General features: G+C 47.2%; 2 protein-coding genes across 12 annotated transcripts in view; one reads left to right on the forward strand and one right to left on the reverse strand.

The window, feature by feature from the left end:
- DIS3L (DIS3 like exosome 3'-5' exoribonuclease) overlaps window positions 1–19,887 on the forward strand; it is a 25,585-nt gene continuing 5,698 nt past the window's right edge. For 2 of the 3 annotated variants that reach the window (XM_087972932.1, XM_087972934.1), the window contains exons 1-14: window positions 1–472; window positions 1,771–1,924; window positions 5,198–5,326; window positions 7,680–7,815; window positions 8,288–8,464; window positions 9,855–9,933; window positions 10,947–11,126; window positions 11,993–12,162; window positions 12,270–12,431; window positions 13,263–13,510; window positions 15,638–15,730; window positions 15,847–16,380; window positions 17,430–17,584; window positions 17,676–17,857. In XM_087972932.1, coding sequence (XP_087829058.1) covers window positions 169–472; window positions 1,771–1,924; window positions 5,198–5,326; window positions 7,680–7,815; window positions 8,288–8,464; window positions 9,855–9,933; window positions 10,947–11,126; window positions 11,993–12,162; window positions 12,270–12,431; window positions 13,263–13,510; window positions 15,638–15,730; window positions 15,847–16,380; window positions 17,430–17,584; window positions 17,676–17,857 — 2,703 coding nt within the window. In that variant the 5' untranslated portion in view covers window positions 1–168. The remainder of the gene's footprint in view (window positions 473–1,770; window positions 1,925–5,197; window positions 5,327–7,679; window positions 7,816–8,287; window positions 8,465–9,854; window positions 9,934–10,946; window positions 11,127–11,992; window positions 12,163–12,269; window positions 12,432–13,262; window positions 13,511–15,637; window positions 15,731–15,846; window positions 16,381–17,429; window positions 17,585–17,675; window positions 17,858–19,887) is intronic. The other variant, XM_087972933.1, reaches the window with a different exon arrangement.
- Window positions 19,220–19,887, reverse strand: part of TIPIN (TIMELESS interacting protein) — a 19,005-nt gene continuing 18,337 nt past the window's right edge. For 8 of the 9 annotated variants that reach the window (XM_087972964.1, XM_087972959.1, XM_026673120.2 and 5 more), the window contains exon 9: window positions 19,220–19,445. The gene's annotated coding sequence lies outside the window, so the exon portion shown is untranslated. Of the gene's footprint in view, window positions 19,465–19,887 lie in introns of all 9 variants that reach the window. The other variant, XM_087972958.1, reaches the window with a different exon arrangement.

The following is a 19,887-nucleotide window of genomic DNA, read 5'->3' on the forward strand; positions in this document are numbered from 1 at the left end:
ACCTCACAGGGGTGTCGCAGTGGCGGGCAGAAGCGGAAGGACGGAGCACCTCGCGGCTCCGAAACAATAAAGAACCCGCACAACGCGCGCGGCCTGCTTAGGGCGCGACACTCGCTGAGAAGCCGACGGCGATAACGTCCAGCTTTTACCTCAGACGTTGGCGGGAAAATGCACCGGAAGTGGCAACGCCCTTCCCGCGCGGCCCCGTCCCTCCGCGCGCGGCCTTTTCTGTTTGGCCCGACCCCCCCCCTCCCCGGCGACGGCCAATCAGAGAGGCGGGAAGGAGGGCTGCCCGGCAACGGGAGGCGGGACGGCGACGGGGCCTCGCTTTCTATAGCGGAGATGTTGCGGACCGAGAAGGTGCTGCTGCTGCGGAGCCTGCAAGGCCGCTCCGTGCGGGTCGTGCGCGAGCACTACCTGCGTCCGGACGTGCCTTGCGGCAGCGCCCTCTGCCGGTTGGGCTGTCCCCGCGGTGCGTTGAGAGCGGGGGGCGGAGCTTGGAGTGGGCGGGGCGGCGGCTCGGGGAATTAGGTCGTCGTGTGAATGCCGTTCGCGGCCTTCCCGGGGTGGGCGGGGCTTCTGAATGCTTGGGAGAGGGGGAGGAGCCCAGGAGGGGTGGAGCCACGGGGCGGGTTTCCTGTGTGATCTCAAAATATTAGCTTCACGTGGAGAACATGTGAATGTGTGAACACGTGTTGGGTTGGAAAGAGGCGTGTGGTGGCGCAAAATCACTGCTGGTGCTGAAGAGCACGGAAGAAGCTCAGTGTCCAATGGAGGGAGGGGTCTAAACGTAATATTGAAGTTTAAAGCTTGTTAAGAAGTCAAAGAAAAAGACATATTAGAAAGTTCTGATTTAAACAGAAAAGAAAAAAAAAAGTTTAGTACTTTGAAGGGAAAAAAAGGGTGAAAAATAAGGCTTCTCCCCTTTTTTTTCAGTAAGGGTTTGAAAGAATACAATGAATTTTGTAAATAAAAATGGGGACGGTTCCCGAAGATTATTACTAGGTGCAAATAGAAATAAACAGAGAGTATCTTCACTTACTGCACCAATTGGTTTGCCAATTGCACCGGGGCAGATAGGAAAGCACTCCAGAGCAGGGGTCTCCAACCTTGGCAACTTTCAGACTGGTGGACTTCAACTCCCAGAGTTCCTCAGCCAACAAAGCAAAAAAGCAAAGCTGGCTGAGGAACTCTGGGAGTTGAAGTCCACCAGTCTGAAAGTTGCCAAGGTTGGAGACCCCTGCTCCGGAGGGTTAACGTCATTGCCCAGAGGATCATGGGTTGCCCTCTCCCCTCTTTGGAAGAGCTTCATAGCTCCCGCTGCTTCAAGAAAGTTCAAAACGTTCTCAAAGATCCATCTCATCCTGGGAACCCCCTTTTTTTTGAACTATTACCACCTGGCAGACGGTACAGGACAATAAAAACAAGGACAAATAGGCTGAAAAACAGCTTCTATCCCAGGGCAGTCGCTCTTTTGAACCCTACTGTATAGTGCAATATGGATGCAATATCAGGGGTTTTCAGTTCAATTGCATGGAATACGAAGGATGTGTGTTTGTGTTTATTTCCATAGTCATAATGTACACTGAAGATGGCATTTAATTTCGTTGTACGAGGTGCAATGACACTAAAGTAAACTAAACTAAAGGGAGATAAAGCAGGAATGGTTGTCAGTCTTAGCTTGGTCAAAACTTCCATCGCACAAATTGTAAATACGTAGGCATTTACGTACACATATCACAGAATTTTGTTGTTGTTTTTCTGCTTCAGATGGGAAATTGCTCTCCGATGATGTCACCCACTATGTTGTGCCTGACTGGAAGGTGCTTCAAGATTACCTGGAGATTCTGGAATTCCCTGAGCTGAAGGGCCTGGTTTTCATGCAGACCGCATGTCAAGCGATGCAGCAGCAAAAAGGCCGCAGGTATCTGGTCCTCCCCGGCAGGGTTAGTTCCAGGGATGGGATTCAAAATTTTTTACTACCGGTTCTGTGGGCGTGGCAGGGGAAGGATACTGCAAAATCCCCCTTCCCTCTCCACCCCACTAACCTGCTTTCCAGCTCCCTTCTCCTGTGCAGGGCAACAAAAGAAGACCCAGCCGATCAGCTGGGACTCGAAAGGCAGAGAATAGATGGGGTTGGCAGGGCCAGTCAGGGGTGGTATTTGCCGGTTCTCCGAACTACTCAAAATTTCCGCTATCGGTTCTCCAGAACCAGTCACAACCTGATGAATACCACTTCTGAATAGTTCACAGGCCAACGCACTCCTCAGTTGCATCAACAGAGGCAGAGTTTCAAGATCGTGTGATGTGAATGATCGTTAAAAGAAGAATCAACCTGAAAATAAGGATAAATTTTCTCACAGTGAGGACAATCAGCCAGTGGAACAGAACTTGCCTTCAGAAGTTGTGGCTGTTTCATCATTGGAGGCTTTCAAGAAGAGATTGGAATGCCTTCTGGTGTAGAAATGGTGTAGGGTCTCCCGCTTGGGCGGGGGTGGTGGACTAGATGACCTACAAGGTCCCTTCCAACTCTGTGAATCTGAATGGCTTGCCTCTGGAAGTTGTGAGTTCTCCCATCGTTGGAGGGTTTTTGGACAGCCATTTGTCTGGAAGGGTATAGGACGGTGTTGGAAAATCTTTTCGGCGCCAAGTGCCAAAACAGGAGCACCAGGAGAGCTGAGCGTCCAGTTCGTGTGCGAAGACTAGCTGGCCGGCGCCACCCAGAAGAGCAACGGGGACATCTGGCGTGCCCAGAGAGATGGCTCTGCATGCCATGCGTGCCATGGGTTCGCCATCACGGGTGTAGGATCTCCTGCTTCAGCAGGGGTTGGAGTAGAAAACCTCCAAGGTTCCTTCCAACCCTATTATCCTATGTTCTAGATCAGGGGTGTCCAACCTTGGCCACTTTAAGACTTGTGGACTTCAACTCCCAGAATTCCTCAGCCAGCTTTGCTGGCTGAGGAATTCTGGGAGTTGAAGTCCACAAGTCTTAAAGTGGCCAAGGTTGGACACCCCTGTTCTAGATTGTTTCCACTCTACTTTTTCACCAAGAGCCAAGTGAAAGTGTTGGAATCTTGGCTAGAGAAATCCAAGTTCAACTTTGCCGTCAGCCACAGAAATTGATTGGGTTGACTTGGGGCCAGGTGCTGTTCCTCAGCCCAACCTACCTCACCAGGTGGTTATTGTGGGGTGGAAATGGGTGGGGGTGATGATGCAGGAGGGGTTTCTATGAGTGAGTGTTTCCTTGAGCTTCTGAAGGGAAGGCAGGATATAAATCCAACGTCTTCCTTCCGTCATTTCAGTTTTCACCTAGCTAAAGTACTTCCGTTCATTTGCATCACAGTGTGATACAGGTTGTTCCCCTGATAATGAAGAAAAACATGCATGCATCAATCAATCCATAATATACCGTTAATAAAATGAAAAAAAAAATGAAGATTTGCAGGCCGTTCTGTATTTAATCTGCCTTGCAAATTAATAAACATGCTTAAAATCTCACATTCCTTCAGAATTTAGTGAGCAGATTTATTTCAGATTTCAAGTGGCATTGGAAAGGCCAAGATATACAGAATGAAACTGTAAAAAGTATACTGTGGTTTCTTCTTCTTTTAATCGATTGCAAAGGTTAATAATATGCCTTGGCGATTATATGAATACCTCTGTGCTCTAAATACCCTTGAGACATAAAAGGTTAATCAGGGTTGTTTTTTCTAGCCGACATTAATTATAGCATCATTATCTATGAATATATTTCAGAGGTAATGCAGGATTTTAATCAAAAGTCATAGTACAGCAAGTTAATAAAAATGTTTAAAATCTTTCTGCCACTGTTTTTTGTTAAACTGTTGGACACTCTCTGGATTGTGAAAACGATTCCATGTTATGCCTATATAATACGTCTTAATCGTTTTCATTCCTGACACAGAATTTGCCATTTGCCTCCCCACGTGCCCTTCCTGCAGTCTGACAAATGGGGTCAAATATTCCCCACTAAACTTGGAAGTCATGGGCGCGATGGCATGTTTCAGCGGCCGTAAATGAATTATTTTTCACTCACACTTCAATCACATCAATTCTTACGCATAGTTTGAATACTTAAAGTTGGGATGCGATGCTCTTTTATTTAGATATACATCTTACGTTGCCTTTTTATGAGGTTTCAGTGGTGTTGCAAAAATAAATTCATTAAGATTAACAGAGTTGGAAGGGACCTTGTAGGTCACCTAGTTCAACCCCGCTTCCAAGCAGGAGACCCTACACCATTTCTGACAGAGGGCAGTCCAGTCTCTTCTTGAAAGCTTCCAGTGATGAAGCTCCCACAACTTCTGTTCCACTTGTTGATTGTTCTCACTGACAGAAAGTTTCTCCTTATTTCCAGGTTGAATCTCTCCTGGAGCAGTTTCCATCCATTCTTCCTTGTCTGGCCTTCGGGTGCTTTGGAAAATAGCTTGACCCCTTCCTCCTCTCTGAGGCAGCCCCTCAAATATTGGAAGACTGCTATCCTGTCTCCCTTGGTCCTTCTCTTCCCTAGACCAGCCAAGCCCAGTTCCTGCAACCATTCTTCATATGTTTTAGCCTCCAGTCCCCTCATCATCCTGCTTGCTCTTCTCTGCACCTTTTCTAGAGTTAGGTGGATGAACGAGGCTCTTAATCTTGGGTGGGTCTGCAGCCTCGGGAGGTGGGGGGAGCAGGAGCAGCCCTCCCATCAACTGAACAGACTGGCAGGCCGAAGGGGGTCCTGGCATTCTCATTGTCAGGCAAAGCAGGCCAGGTAGGGGGTGCCCAGGCAGGGGTAGGAGGGGCAGCCGGTGGAAACGCCCGTAGGGCAACCCCTGGCCAGCCACCTGCTCCTCACTGAAGTGGTTGATGCCTTCCGATAAATCACTGCCGTAAGATGAAAGTCAAAATATATAACAGAGCACAGAAGAAAACACATTCCAGCCCCCTTGTCACATTACACAATTCCTTTGATATAGCTGTTCAATAATTGCAAGAAACTACGTTGTTTCTAGAAGAAGAAGAAACCCACCCCTCTGCCTCTGCTGTTCTTAGTGTAGTTTAACATATAACATATTATCTGAAGGTCCATATATATTTGAACAGGAAGTCTCAATATGAGGGATGTCTGTTTCGAGTCTTAAATAATAAAGTTGTGCTGCCTCAGACCGCGTCTTTTTATCTTCTGCTTCTTCTACAGGCAGCACAATAAACTGCGGAATTTAGTGAGGGATCCCCGTCACGACTGCATTGTGTTTTTTAATGAATTCCAGATGCTTTCTTATTTGCCACGAGAGCGGGGAGAATCACTGGAGAAATGGCAGACCAGGTACGTGATTCACACAACGCGGCCCTGAACGGTGCAACTTTGGGTCAGCGGTGACGCCTTCATGGTCCTCATCAGGCCTGGCCTGGCCTGGGGGTAGCAATAGCACTAGCCCTTAGACTTCTACACCGTTTCCCAGTCCTTTTATAGCCCTCTCTAAGCGGTTGACAGAGTCTATTGTCCCCCAACAATCTAGGTCCTCATTTTATTACTGACCTAAGAAGGATGAAAGATTGAGTCAAGCTTGAGCCGGTCAGGATTGAACTCTAGGCTGTGGGCAGAGTAAGCCTGCAATACTGCATTCTAACCATTGCACACAAGGAAGGAAGGAAGGAAGGAAGGAAGGAAGGAAGGAAGGAAGGAAGGAAGGGAGAGAGGGGGAGAGGGAGAGAGAGAGAGAGAGAGAGAGAGAGAAAAGGGCAATAGCAGTTAGAATTATATACTGCTTCTCAGTGCTTTTACAGCCCCCTCTAAGCTGTTTACAGAGTCTATTGTCCCCCAACAATCTGGGTCCTCATTTTATTACTAACCTAAGAAGGATGGAAAGTTGAGCCAACCTTGAAGGGAGGCAAGAACAAACCCCCAAACCCCCCCCACCCCCCCCCCCCCACACCCCCCCCCCCCCCCCCCCCCCCCCCCCCCCCCCCCCCCCCCCCCCCCCCTCAAAACACCCCCCCCCCCCCCCCCCCCCCCCCCCCCACCAACCACACAACAAAAAAAAACCAAAACACCACCCTCCCCCCCCCCCCCCCCCCCCCCCCCCCCCCCCCCCAACAAACCCCCCCCCCCCCCCACACCACCCCCCCCCCCCCCCCCCCCTCCCCCCCCCCCCCCCCCCCCCCCCCCCCCCCCCCAAACCCCCCCCCCCCCCCCCCCCCCCCCCCCCCCCCCCCCCCCCCCCCCCCCCCCCCCCCCCCCCCCCCCCCCACCCCCCCCCCCCCCCCCCCCCCCCCCCCCCCCCCCAACCCCCCCCACCCCCCCCCCCCCCCCCCCCCCCCCCCCCCCCCCCCCCCCCCCCTCAAATGAACTGTTGTAAGTTGAGGATTACCTGTACTGGGGCAAAAGCATTTTAACAAAGCAGCACAACTGAGAACTGCCTACCTGGATGTGATTGGGGTGACACCGAAATAAGATGTGCATTTTCCTCCATTTATGTGTTTTATACTCTATTTTTCACATATGGTCTGTTCCCTATTTTTTATTCTGATAAAGTATACTCCGATAAGGCCTAATCAATAAAGTATTTCAGTAAAGTAATGTGGAAAGAGTTCCCCGTTAGTGTTGATCAGTGAACGCTTGAAGTGTTGTGGTTTGCCGGCAGCCTGTGCAGACGGCAGCAGAATCAGACAGTGGGGAAGAACGAGGACCAGTCCGGGAGTCTGGGGAGGACTCGGACGAGGATCCTGCATCCGATGCAGAGATGGAGCCAGGACCATCTGGGAGTGGGGTGCTGATTCCAGAGCCTCCAGAGTCAGGCAGCAGCGAGGAAGAGGAACCAGGGGAGCCTGTTCCCAGTGCACGTATGCGCAGAGCTGCTAGAAGGCAAGAGCAGCTGAGACAAAAGGGGTGACTCGGGAGTAAGGCTTGGAGGTCATTGCCCCTCCCATAAGGTATAAAGGACAGGCAAAGGTAGAGAAACCTTTGCAGGAAGCAAAGTCGTTTGTTCGGTTCAGACTCATTCTTGAAGCTCTTAGGTTGGTTTTCTTTCTCCAGCACGTCGATTGGAGAATCCACGAATGGGTTGACACGTGCCTTTCTGCCCGGAGACTGAATCCTTAATCTTTTACCACGCCCCTTGTCAACTGTCACTTTCCCTAGTTCACGACTCAGTCTTGCCCTATGTGGATGTGGCAAAAGATTAGCTCTTAATTTTTTTGGTAGAAACGTTGGATTCTCCATTCTGACAAGTTCTGCTGGCAGGTTAATGGTTTTCTTTCTAGTTCATTTGACACTTCTGTTATTGGCAGCTCTTAACAGGAAAGAAAGGTGGGTGCTTATCTCGAGGGACTGTTTGAGATTCATTACTGGCTGGGAATGAAAATAATTTCCAGTGTTGCAATAAAAACAAGCCTTGTTTTTAAGATAAGCGTGTGCGTAATTACGGTCTTGGAAACCTAGGTCAGAACATGAAGGACTGCATAGACTTAGATCAGAGGTCTCCAAACTTGTCAACTTTAACACTGAAAAGTTGAAGTCTACCAGTCTTAAAGTTGCCAGGTTTGGAGACCTCCGACTTAGATAGTTGTGGCATGTTTTCAAATGGCAGACATGAAGTCGTACGAACTGCGGGATCAGAGCGAAACGGGAAGGTGTAACATGACATCCTAAAGATAAATGTGAACGCTGATTCTCCTAGGAGCATTTACAATGCCTCCGTGTGGTACTATAATCACTTCTCAGGCCAGATGCCCGTCGTCATGGTTACAGAGGACGAAGAGGCGGTACAGCTGTTTGGAAGCGAAACGGAAGGTGTCTTTGTGATCTCGTTCAAGGTAAACACTTTCGTGCTGTTCTTTTGTGGGTCAGCTTACAAAATTGGTCGCTTAACTATTTTGGGGTTACTTTAGGATCTGGATTCCAAGTGCTGATGGCTGCCCCTGCCAACACCTGGCTGAGGTGTGTTTGTAAAAGAAGCAGAAGGGTTAGGATTAGAAGACAGTAGAGGCCAGTTCTTACACCCTGCCTAGTTTCTTGGATGTAAAGATGCAGGGAGGAGACACGTACATTGAGACTTGCAAGATTCTGTTGAAGTAACCTTACTACGCAGTAGAAGTGCTTCTTGTGGGTATATTTCTTGTCTGGCCTACCTTGCCCAGCCGACATCAATGGTACAATTAATGAAGTAAAATCGGTAGACAAGGCAGACAGTTTGGTCTCCAATTTCTTCTTCTTCTTCTTCTTCTTCTTCTTCTTCTTCTTCTTCTTCTTCTTCTTCTTCTTCTTCTTCTTCATCCGTACACACAGAATTACTTGGACAACTTCTGGCCCGATTTAAAAGCCGCCCACGAGCTTTTGGATTCCATACTCCAGTCGCAACGTGAACGGGAAAGCGAAAGCCATGAAAACAGTGGGAAGGAATACCCCGAGCATCTCCCTGTAGAGATCCTGGAAGCTGGAATCAAATCAGGACTCTACATCCAGGTGACGCTTCCAATGCACGCGCAGAAAGCTTTGTAATTGGGATGAGCCGGAAACGACTAGCATGTATGTATGAGGGGAACCTTTACTTACCTGTATTAAAAAAGACTTGAGTGCAGAATCACACACACACACACACACACCTCCTGGGGTTTCTCATCCTTCCTGATTCAGGACCAACTTGACTTTGCTGCACATGACTTTATTTTTAAAATACTTATTTATCTCGTGCATGAATACATTTTGGCATTTTGGGATACTTAAACTGTTTGGCTCGTAAAAATTCTCAGCATTCCTCCAGGCAGCACTTAGACTTAAAAGAATGTCAGCCCCCAAATCGAAACAGAATATCCAGCACAAACAAAAATAAATAGGGGCTGCCAGTCATTTCCATCCTGTGGACGGCTCTCTTTAGTATTTGAATCCTGAAGCAACCTTATACTAAGTATTTCCAAAGCCCTTCATGGTTCAGTTCTTCGCTTCTCTTAGACCTCGACTGAGGATTTTCTCTGACTTCCTGATACTCTGATACCATAAAGCTTCTCTTACCAATATAATTGAGGGGAAAAAACAACACTCCATTTACGGTATATAATCAGGGAACTGAAATAAATCAAGGTTTATCCGTGCACGATTCTGAAACAGCTCCGCAATTAAAAAAACAAACAAAACCAATGCAATCCTAGGCTACATTAATAGAGGGATAGTACCAGGGGTGGGATTCAAATTTTTAACAACTTACTTAGGTTTTGTAAAACAGTACTAATGGTACCATAATACTATCCAGGGGTGGGATTCTACCGGTTCACACCTATTCGCTAGAACCGGTTGTTAACCTTCTAAGCAGTTTGGAGAACCGGTTGTTAGAAGAAATTACTGGGCTAATCCTGTCAGGAAGGCAGGAAGGAAACATTCTGGTGTTGCTTACAGAAACTGCCTCTCCATTGACCCTTATTACATTCTTGGCAGGACTAGACTTCCTGTCTCAGGAACTTCTCTGGAGTTTTTTCCCCTCCTTTGCTGGTACTTTGCTTGTGTGGAGTGACCATTCAAAGTTACACTGGCACTGAAAAAAGTGACTTAGGACCATTTTTCACACTTACAACTGATGCAGCATCCCCACAGTCACAAGAGGCCAGGTGAGGAGATGTGTGCCTCGATGTGAGTGATGTTGAGTTGGCCACGCCCAACTAATAACATGACCACCCAGTCACGTGACCACCAAGCCACGCCCACCACCTAAGCCACACCCACAGAACCGGCTGTTAAAAAAATTGAATCCCACCCCTGTATAAGATCTCTTGCCATGAACAGCGGGTTGGACTAGAAAACCTCCAAGGTCCCTTCCAAGTTCCAATCTGATATTCTGTCATTTTATTGTTAATTTTTGTAGGGGGTCTTGAATGTGAATAAGCACAGAGCCCAAGTAGAGGCATTCATGCGACTTCAAGGCACTAGCAACAAAGAAAAAGGTGAGGACAAATCCAGCATATTCCATTTGGCTCTCATGCCAAGTCAGTTTTTGCCTTCCTATGCAATGTACCCTTGAGGCGATTTAATTAATTTAATTTAATTCGTTTTAATTTACACCTCAGTTCATGGCCTAACTAGGCTGCCTGGAAAAAAAAGGGGGGGCTGGTTTAATGGGTGGAATCTGCTTCTGACAATGCTGCCTCTACTTTTTTCTGACCTTTGCTCCTCTGTTTTGTTGCAGATACTATGGTGGGTTCAGTTGAACCTGGGGGTCATTTTGGGAATGGGTTCCCCAGAGCTGTTGGGGATACTTGGAACAGGCATGGATTGGATTGGGATAAAAATTAGTAAGATAATATAGTCAGAGCATTTGCAGTGCGACTACTATTATTGGACAAGCCCAGGGCAAAACACAGCACACAGGGGCTTAGACATTTAACAATGGATTATAGACAACAGTTATATACAGAAATATGCGTGGTAGGCAAATACCTTATAAGCAGTCTTTCTTCTGAACTCTACACCGAGAACTCTGCAATGGATACAGGACACAAGGCGAGAGAAACGTGACCTCTAATGGCTGCCTTATATAAACTTCTGTGGACTCGTTGTTCATCTTAAAAGGGCAATACTAATGCTGACTCCTCTTCAATTGCATCAGCTTTATATTGCATCAGCTACATCTGGTCAGCTCTTAAATTGCAATACCTCAACATAATATCCTGAAATGTTGGGTAGCTTTTTTAAAAACAACAACAAGCCAAGTGTATCATATCTTAACATTTATTATGTTAAAACAAGGCTTTTTTGCATATGGAACAAGTATTGTTCCACTTTTTAATTTAATTTAATTTAATTCATCATTTAATGGATCATCTCTTATCCATGAATATCCTTAATGAACAAGCTGAAGCAGATGGAAAATCTCCTGGTTTTTTGTTTGTTTTTTCTCCTCTCTAATGCCAGAGATACTAAGATCTCTTGATCCCTATTTTTTCTCCTTGGTACTCAGATCTCAAGACAGATGTTCTTATTTACGGCACGAAAGCCCGAAATAGGGCAATCCATGGTGATGTGGTGGCGGTGGAATTATTGCCCCAGAAGGAGTGGAAAGAACGGACGGCTGCCCTCGGAGAGACTGAGGGGGAAGAGAAGACCGCTGGGGAGGTTTATGGTGAACCCATGCCCACTGGTACGTGGCCAAGAAGAAGAGCTGTTGAGATCAGGCGGCCAGACCCGGTTATACTTCTGTTCTCTTATCAAGGTTAACTGGGCCCTATCTAACAAATTGAAATTCAGTGTAGAGAAAAGTAAAGTCCTACCCTTAGACAAGAAAAACCAAAAGGACACATATAGACTGGGTGAAACCAGGCTCAATAGCAGGAACTGTGAGAGGGATCTTGGTGGACCAGCAGTTAAATAGGAGCCAGAAGTGTGCAGCGGCAGCCAAAAAAGCCAACACAATCCTAAATTGCATTCACAAAGGGATACAATCAAGATCAAGGGAGGTACTAATACCACTCTATAAAGCCTTAGTAAGACCACACCTAGAGTACTGCATCCAGTTTTGGTCACTACGCTATAAAAAAAATGTTGTGACTAGAAAAAGTGCAGAGAAGAGCAACCAGGATGATTAGGGGACTGGAGGGTAAAACATGCGATAAATAGTTGCAGGACCCGGGCCTGGCTAGTCTAGTGAAGAGAAGGACCAGGGGAGACAGGAGAGCAGCCTTCCAATTTTGAGGGGCTGCCCCAGAGATGAGCTATTCTCCAAAGCACCTGAAAGCCAGACAAGGAATAATGGATGAAATAATGGAGAGATTCAACCTGGAAATAAGGAGGAATTTCCTGACAATGAGAAAAATCCACTTATGGCACAGACGTTACCTTCAGAGGTTGTGGGAGCTTCATCCCTGGAGGCTTTCAAGAAGAGACTGGACTGCCCTCTGTCAGAAACGGTGTCGGGTCTCCCACTTGGGTGGGAGGGTGGACTAGATGACCTACAAGACCCCTTCCAACTCTGTCAGTCTAATAATTGGCATCGGTTTCCCGTCCCAGGCAAAGTGGTGGGCATCCTGCAGAAGAACTGGCGCGAGTACGTGGTCACTTTCCCATCCAGGGAAGAGAATCAGCCGCACACCAAAAACGCCCAGAAGGTTCTTGTGACTCCCTGGGATTACAGGATCCCTAAAATCCGAATAAGCACTCAGCAGGCCGAGGCGTTGCAGGTGAGCGGTTGTGTTTGGCGTTCAAGAGTTCCCTCAGAGTCCAGGGTGGGTGGGTGCAGACATATTTTTCTGCTCTTCTGACCACCTCTGGTGTGGTTTCATGTCAGGACTTCCGGGTTGTCGTGCGTATAGACTCTTGGGAACCAACCTCGCTGTACCCCAACGGACATTTTGTGCGGGTCGTGGGCCGGATAGGCGACCTCGAGGGAGAAATACAAACAATTCTAGTGGAGAATACTGTTTCGGTTAGTCCTTTCTCCGAGGCACAGGTAAGTTTTTCCAGTTCTTAAATTAACAAATATTAGGGGCTGTACACAAGCTATTATACCTTTAAGAACTTGTACAATAAGAAGAGGCCCTATTAGGGCATCTCTGTCTTGCTGTGTGTTCTTCCCTGCTGTAATTGCTGCTTGTTTGGCCTCTGCCTATAGTACGTGTATGTATAGTATATATTCTAAACACACTCACAAAAACAGGCGAAGCCCCTTTTATTCCTTCACTTTGCTTCAAAAGCTCCAAATATCCTTGACTGGAGACAAAAAACTCCCCCACAAGCAGTTACAAGAAGGAGGAAATGCCGTTTAAACTAAAAATGCCTATGAATTATAAAGAGTAAAAACAACACAAACCGCACTGAAACAATTAAGGGAACCAGGCAAGATAAGGGCTTGAAGACGTCCACAGATATCAGAACACACACTGGGAAGGACGCCAAACTGAGACAGGAACAACAGACTAGATATTTTCACGCTTTGTTTCCAGCACTGGCCCATACGCATGTCCATCCTTTTAACCAGTTGTCACAGCTGCAGCCCATGAAGGGAATCAGGGCCCTTTCCTCTCCCATAGACCATGCCATTCACGTCTCTCCCTTACCCTCTCCTCCCTGCGTGCCCTAGGATGGAGGGGGGATGGTCCTGGGTCTTCCTCTGACTGCCCAGCCTCCTCCACAACCTCCGGAGCCACACTCCCACTCTCTGTCGGCTGTTCCTCCTCTCCCTCAGAGTCCGACTCTCACAAGGGCATGACACTGAACTAGATGATACCAGTGCTCAGTTTATGACGCGGCGTTCTCATTGCCTCACTCTTGATGCACGCAGATGTGTGAGATGCCCGCGCTCATCCCGGAGAAGCCGTGGCAAGTAAGTCCAGAGGAGCAGCAGAAGCGCCTCGATCTGAGAGAGACCCATTTGGTCTTCAGCATCGACCCCAAAGGCTGCGAAGATGTGGATGATGCCCTCTCCATCAGGCTCCTCCCCGACGGCCACCTGGAACTGGCCGTCCACATTGCTGACGTAACTCATTTTGTGGCAGCCAATTCTTACACCGATATGGAGGCCAAAGCAAGGTAGGCCTTTTCCTGCTTAACGGCAAGAGGAAGTGAAGGAACTACAGCTAGTCCTCAGTCTACAACAATTCATCTAGTGGCCATTCGAAGTCACAGTGGCACTGACAAAAAAGGACCTTATGGCCGCTTTCCACACTTACGACCTACAGCATCCTCATGATCACATGTTCAAAATTCAGACACTTGGCAACTGGCTCGTATTTATGACGGTTGCAGTGTTCCCTGGGTCATGGGATCCCCTTTTATGACCTTCTGACAAGCAAAGCCAATGGGGGGAAGCCAGATTGACTTAACAACCATGTTACTAATTTAACTGCAGTGATTCACTTAACAACGGTGGCAAAAAATGGGGCAGAACTCACTTAACTGTCTCGTTTAGCAACGGAAACTTTGGGTTCAATTGTGGTTGTAAGTCAAGGACTATCTGTGTACCAAGAATATTGAGCTCTGAATTCTGATCAGGTGACTAGGGGGAGGCTGCCACGGTCGTAAATGTGAAAAATGGTCATGCCACCTTTTTGTTCCCCACTGACGTCGTAACTTGGAATGGTCACTAAACAAATGGCTGTACGTTCAAGGACTGCCTGTGTGATTTGACGAAATTATTTTTCGCCTTTTGTGCTACTCCTGATCTTATTGGTTTCTAAGGTCACATTAAGTCATAGTTTCCTTAACTGTGGCTTGAATAATTCACAGTTTGGTTAGGACTGTAAAATGGGCTGAGGCTGAGCCATAAACTGTGGTTTATTTACCACAGTTGCTGAAAGAATCAACAAGCTGCGTTACGTCTTCCTATAAAACATGAGCCCCACATTAAATCTATTTTTTGTTTTTCTTCCCTGTTAAAACTTCCTTGGTGAATTGTTTCTGCTTAAGCACAATTATTCTGAGCTAAACCGAGGCATCCCATGTCAACAAAGATTGTGTGTGGGTGTGCCTTGGAGTCACTCTTGTCTCCTGACAGGCTCTTGCAGTTTTCTTGGCAAGATTTTGGGAACGGTTTGACATCGGCTGCTTCCTAGGGCTGAAAGAGAGTGAATGGCCCAAAGCCACTCGGCGGCTTTTCCACCTCAGAAAAGGGTAGGATTTAGAGCAGGGGTGTCCAACCTTGGCCACTTTAAGACTTGGGGACTTCAACTCCCAGAATTCCTCAGCCAGAAAAGCTGGCTGAGGAATTCTGGGAGTTGAAGTCCCCAAGTCTTAAAGTGGCCAAGGTTGGACACCCCTGATCTAGAGCCTCCTGGTATCGGGCCCGAGGCCTTAGCCACAACCCCAGGCCTCAACAAAGGTCAACATTTTATCATTAATCCAAATGCTACGTGAAACCTACACCTCTGATCTAAATAAAATCTATATATATGTAAAAGGTGAAATGCCACTCAGGCAACATCACAAAATCTCCCAAATCTTGTCAAGCCTACAAACTTGAAATTTTGGCACCTATGTTCCTCTTGGCTTCTAGGCGCTCCCTAACAAAGGGTTTTTCGAAACGACCATTAGAGCTATTAGTATTTCCTACATTATTATTATTATTAACAGGCTCTGATGCTAAGGAGTTCAACTGCCCTGCCCCACCTGAAAAGAAATCTCTTCCAAATGCAAAACACAAGCAAAGGAGAGGAGTTTCAGTTTCAGTTTCAGAGCACCAAGCAGCTCTAGCACAGAACAGTTGAGCTAAGCCACGCCCAGGCTCCTTGCTGTCTCCTTCTTGCTCACACAGCAAATACTGTTTCAGTTTCCAAACAGCCCTCAACTCTCACACACCCTGACAGGACGCTAGCCAGATGAATACCGATGGATGCTGGTAGGCAGAAGCCTCTCTTATTTTCCTTCCCAAAAACTAAGCCCGATCACATCGTTTCGTAACGAAGCACGGGGATCGAGGTACTTACTTTATATTCGGTAATTACAAGCCTGAATACATCCAAATATGTTACCAAACAAGCTGCCTGAAACTGGCCAGGCAGTTGCCAGGAGTCAAGACTGACTCGAAAGCTTAAAATATAATCATGGTGTTACAAGTTGTTGGTATCTAGTTGTTTTTGGTATCTAGTTGTTTTTAAGCTTCAAAAAGTATGGTGACAGAAAAAAAACAACCACTGAGTACTTTTACTCCCGATTTCTCAGGGCTACTACTTACTACTTAGCTGACCGTCGTTACGATATGTTGCCCGCCGTCTTGAGTGCCAATTTATGCTCTCTCCTTGGGAACGTGGACAGGTGAGTTTTAAGCCTTATCAGCTCCTTGCGACCGGCGCTATGGGTGTATTACTTGGAGCCCTGACACACTGCTTGTAAGTACCTTCATCGGGGATGATTTGAATATTTGTTTTCAGGTATGCCCTGAGCGTTATCTGGGAACTGGACAAGGCCTCTTACGAAATAAAGAGAGTCCAGTACAAGAGAACCATCATTCGCTCTTCTTACAAACTCTTCTACGAGGCCGCCCAGGCTTTGCTAGACGAAGACCTGACTGCTGCAGCGGAAATCCTGGAGCTCAAAGGCATGGAGGAAAATTCCCGGAGACAGAAGTTAGACGAGCTGATGTGGGCCATCAGGAAGCTAACTGACGTTGCCCGCCACCTCCGAGCCAGGCGGAGCAGCTACGGGGCCCTGGAGCTGGAAGGGGTGGAAATCAGGGTTCAGCTGGACGACAAGAAGAACATCGACGACCTGATCCCCCGCCAGCCGCTGGAAGTCCACGAGACGATAGCCGAGTGCATGATCCTGGCAAACCATTGGGTGGCCAAGAAGATTTGGGAGGTGTTCCCGCATCAGGCGCTGCTTCGTCAGCACCCGCCACCCCGGCAGGAATTTTTTTCCGAGGTCCGAGAATGTGCCGGGGCAAAAGGCTTTTCGATTGACACGCGGTAAGTGGATTTATTGTTTGTTTAGGGTACGGCATATTGTACGTGGACGAGCGGTATAAATTAACATTTCAACTAGATGAATGGAACCCCAGAAAATAGGAGCTATGTTCAAATATGCCTAGGCCAGGGGTGTCCAACTCAAGGCCCGTGGGCCGTATCTGGCCCGCAGGCTGCTTAAATGCAGCCCGCAGGGCCGGCCTGGAAATAGCAAAGGACCAGCCCGCAGTGTCTGTGCTCACAAAAATGGGGCATGGTTGAAATCAATCCTGGTTGCTCTTCTCTGCACTTTTTCTAGAGTGTCAACATTTTTTTTATAGTGCGGTGACTAAAATTGGACGCAATACTCTAGGTGTGGCCTTACTAAGGCTTTATAGAGCGGAATTAGCTCCTCCCTTGATCTTGATTGTATCCTTCTGTTCAGTGGTGGGTTTCCAAATTTTTTTCCTAGGGGTTCAAGGAGCGTGCATGTGCACAGGACTGAAAGAATGCCTTCTATATCAACACTGGTGAGCTGTACACGCGCACCTAACGCACACTTCATGCGCACGCAGAGCTCAAAGCACGCAGGGCCTTTGTATCAACGCTGGTGAGCTGTGCTGTTTTTTAGCTCAGCTGAGGCGCACATCAGCTGAGTTAAAAAAAACCAAGGGAATATAGGAGATGTCAGGGTGGGTGCGGGTGGGTGGGGCCAGCCAGAGGTGGCCTTTGCTGATTCTCTGAACTAGTCAAAATTTCCACTACTGGTACACCAGAACCGGTCCGAACCGGCTGAATATCACCTCTGCCTCTGTTAATGCAAGTTAGGACTGCATGGGGTTTTTTTGGTCTGCCGTCGCACACTGCTGGCTTTATTATAGTTATCAGCTTCAAAACTCTTATTGGGCAGGGCTCAACAACTATGGCCCCTTTACGACCTTTGGACTTTAAGTCCCAGAATTCCTGAGCCAGCCATGTATAGCTGGCTCAGGAATTCTGGGAGTTGAAGTCCACAAGTCCACAAATGGCATTGAGCAATTAAGAGAAGTAACTTTATTTTATTTTTTTGACAGGTCTAACAAGGCATTAGCTGACTCTCTGGACAGAGCGGTGGACTCTTCTGACCCCCTGGTAAACCAGCTGTTGAGGTCTATGGTCACCCAAGCCATGTCCAACGCGGTCTATTTTTCAACTGGATCGTGTCCCGAGGAAGACTTCTTCCATTACGGTATTTGCTGTAATGTGGGCGACGTGTCTGTTTCTTATTTCTGCACCTGGTCTTGTGGACTTTGGGCTTATTAGTGTCCTTTCTACCTTAGGTCTTGCTCTAGATAAATACACCCACTTCACGTCGCCCATTAGGAGGTACGCAGATATCATTGTCCACAGACTCTTGTTAGCAGCCACCTCAAGAGAAGAAGACGGAGTTGGTGCAAGAGACGGCTTGCTCGGCAATAAAGAACTTGAAGAACTATGCAGACATATCAACAACAGGAACCGGGTAAGGCTACAGACCAATTTTCTGTTATCCATGCTTTAACCCGAGACAGAGAGAAGCGTGCTTGAGGCTTGAAAACCTTTTCACTGTAGCAATTCTGGAGATGTTCCATGAATGACAGTATTCTGTCTAAAATGGCACCTCGATACTTGATTTGCGGTCCAACAAGGACTAAAAACAATGAGTATCAAAACAAACAAGTGGAGCAAGTGGCCAGTTTTAAGTTTCTGGGTGTTACCATGAAAGAGGACCTGACCTGGGATGCTCACATTGCAGCCCTGGTCAAAAGGGCCCAGCAGAGATTATACTACCTGAGACGTGTCAGAAAACAACAACTGGATGGAAAACTGCTGGTGACCTTCTACCGCTGCACCACAGAGAGTATCTTAACTTACTGCACCTCTGTAGGGTTTGCCAATTGCACAGTGGCAGATAGGAAAGCACTCCAGAGGGTTTAACATCATTGCCTAGAGGATCATTGGTTGCCCTCTCCCCTCTTTGGAAGAGCTTTATATATAGTTCAAAACATTCTTAAAGATCCATCTCATCCTGGGCACCCTTTTTTTGAACTATTACCATCTGGCAGACAGTACATTAGAGTTTGCAGCATAAATTCCAAGTCCAGAAAACACACAGATGACTGATTAAGCAGGATCCTTAACTTCTTTATAAACATAATAATGAGTAAAATTTACAATACTATTTGTAGATTCTGTCAACGTAATATAAGCAAAAACACAAGCAGCAGCAGCAGCTCAGTGCAGATATCAGTTTCAGCAAGCAAGCAAGACTAGTTTCACTTTCAGTTCTCAGCAAAGCACACAGAGCCAAACCACACCCAGGCTGTGAGCTCCCCTTGGCTGGTCTGTTGCCATGCTTACTTCATTAACCATGTCTCTGCCAGTTAATGACTATATTCTGACAGTACAGGATCATGAAAACAAGGACAAATAGGCTGAAAAACAGCTTCCATCCCAGGGCAGTAACTCTATTGAATTCTACTGCATAGTGCAATATTAATGCAGTATCAGGGGTTTTCAATTCAATTGCATAGAATATGAAGGGTGTGTGTTTGTGTTTTATTTTTAGTTTGTGTATAATGTACACTGAAGATGACATTTAATTTCATTTTATGAGGTGCAATGGCAATGAAGTCAACTAAACTAAACCACATGACTTAACCGTGTGACTGTTTCAGCCAGGAAGGACTTCCCGTCTGTCCCGTTTCCTGTGTGCCAGTGACCGCAGCATTACTGATTCCCTCTTCGTCCTCCCTGGCTGTCCCCCCCTCCTCTTCCCAGTTTCTATGTCAGCTGGTGCTCCATTCAAAATCCAAGAAAGAAATACTTAGACTCTTTCGATTCGAGAAAATATATCTTTTACTGGAAGTCAAGTGGTAGCAACAAAAGAATTCTGAATCTGGGGAAATAGGTGCGTAAATCACAGACACAAAGTGATGGCAACGTTCCCACCCCCAATAGTTCAAATGGTTCTTCCAATTAAAAGTTGTGCATGTCATCATGTGGACATCTTCAGGTGGTGATGAGGCTTCTGTCTGTTGACCTTGGCATACTTCGATAAAGGTTTGCAGCTGCGCAGAGAAGAGAAAGCTAAGCAAGAAATAGAAACCTAAGCAAGAATGTACTCTCCCGCCTCCTCAGTTTATACAGTAGTAGTTTGCAACACCTCCAGCTCACTTCCCATACCTTTCCCCCCTCCTCTCCCCCGTTACTTATGACAGCCGAAAGATGCAAAGCAGAGGAAGAAAATCTTGAAGGCTGACATTCTAGCCTGCTGCTTTAACCGGAACACCAAACTGGCTCTCTAATCCTGATTTTCCATTTTAAATAGCCACAGTGAATTTTCTGTTTCAAGGGTACTGAGTTGCTTGTTGGAACAGAACAGACCAGCAGTTCAGATACTGCTGCCAAAGGGACAGGAGCCAAAGAAAGGGACAGGCAGCATTAGAGGTACCGGATTTGACGCTATCTGAGACCGTGACTCTAAATCAGGGATCTCCAACCTTGACACCT

Source organism: Notechis scutatus, chromosome 11 (genome assembly GCF_049901735.1).
Source record: "Notechis scutatus isolate UNSWTSFEM ecotype Mainland chromosome 11, rNotScu1.2, whole genome shotgun sequence".
Lineage (NCBI taxonomy): Eukaryota > Metazoa > Chordata > Lepidosauria > Squamata > Elapidae > Notechis > Notechis scutatus.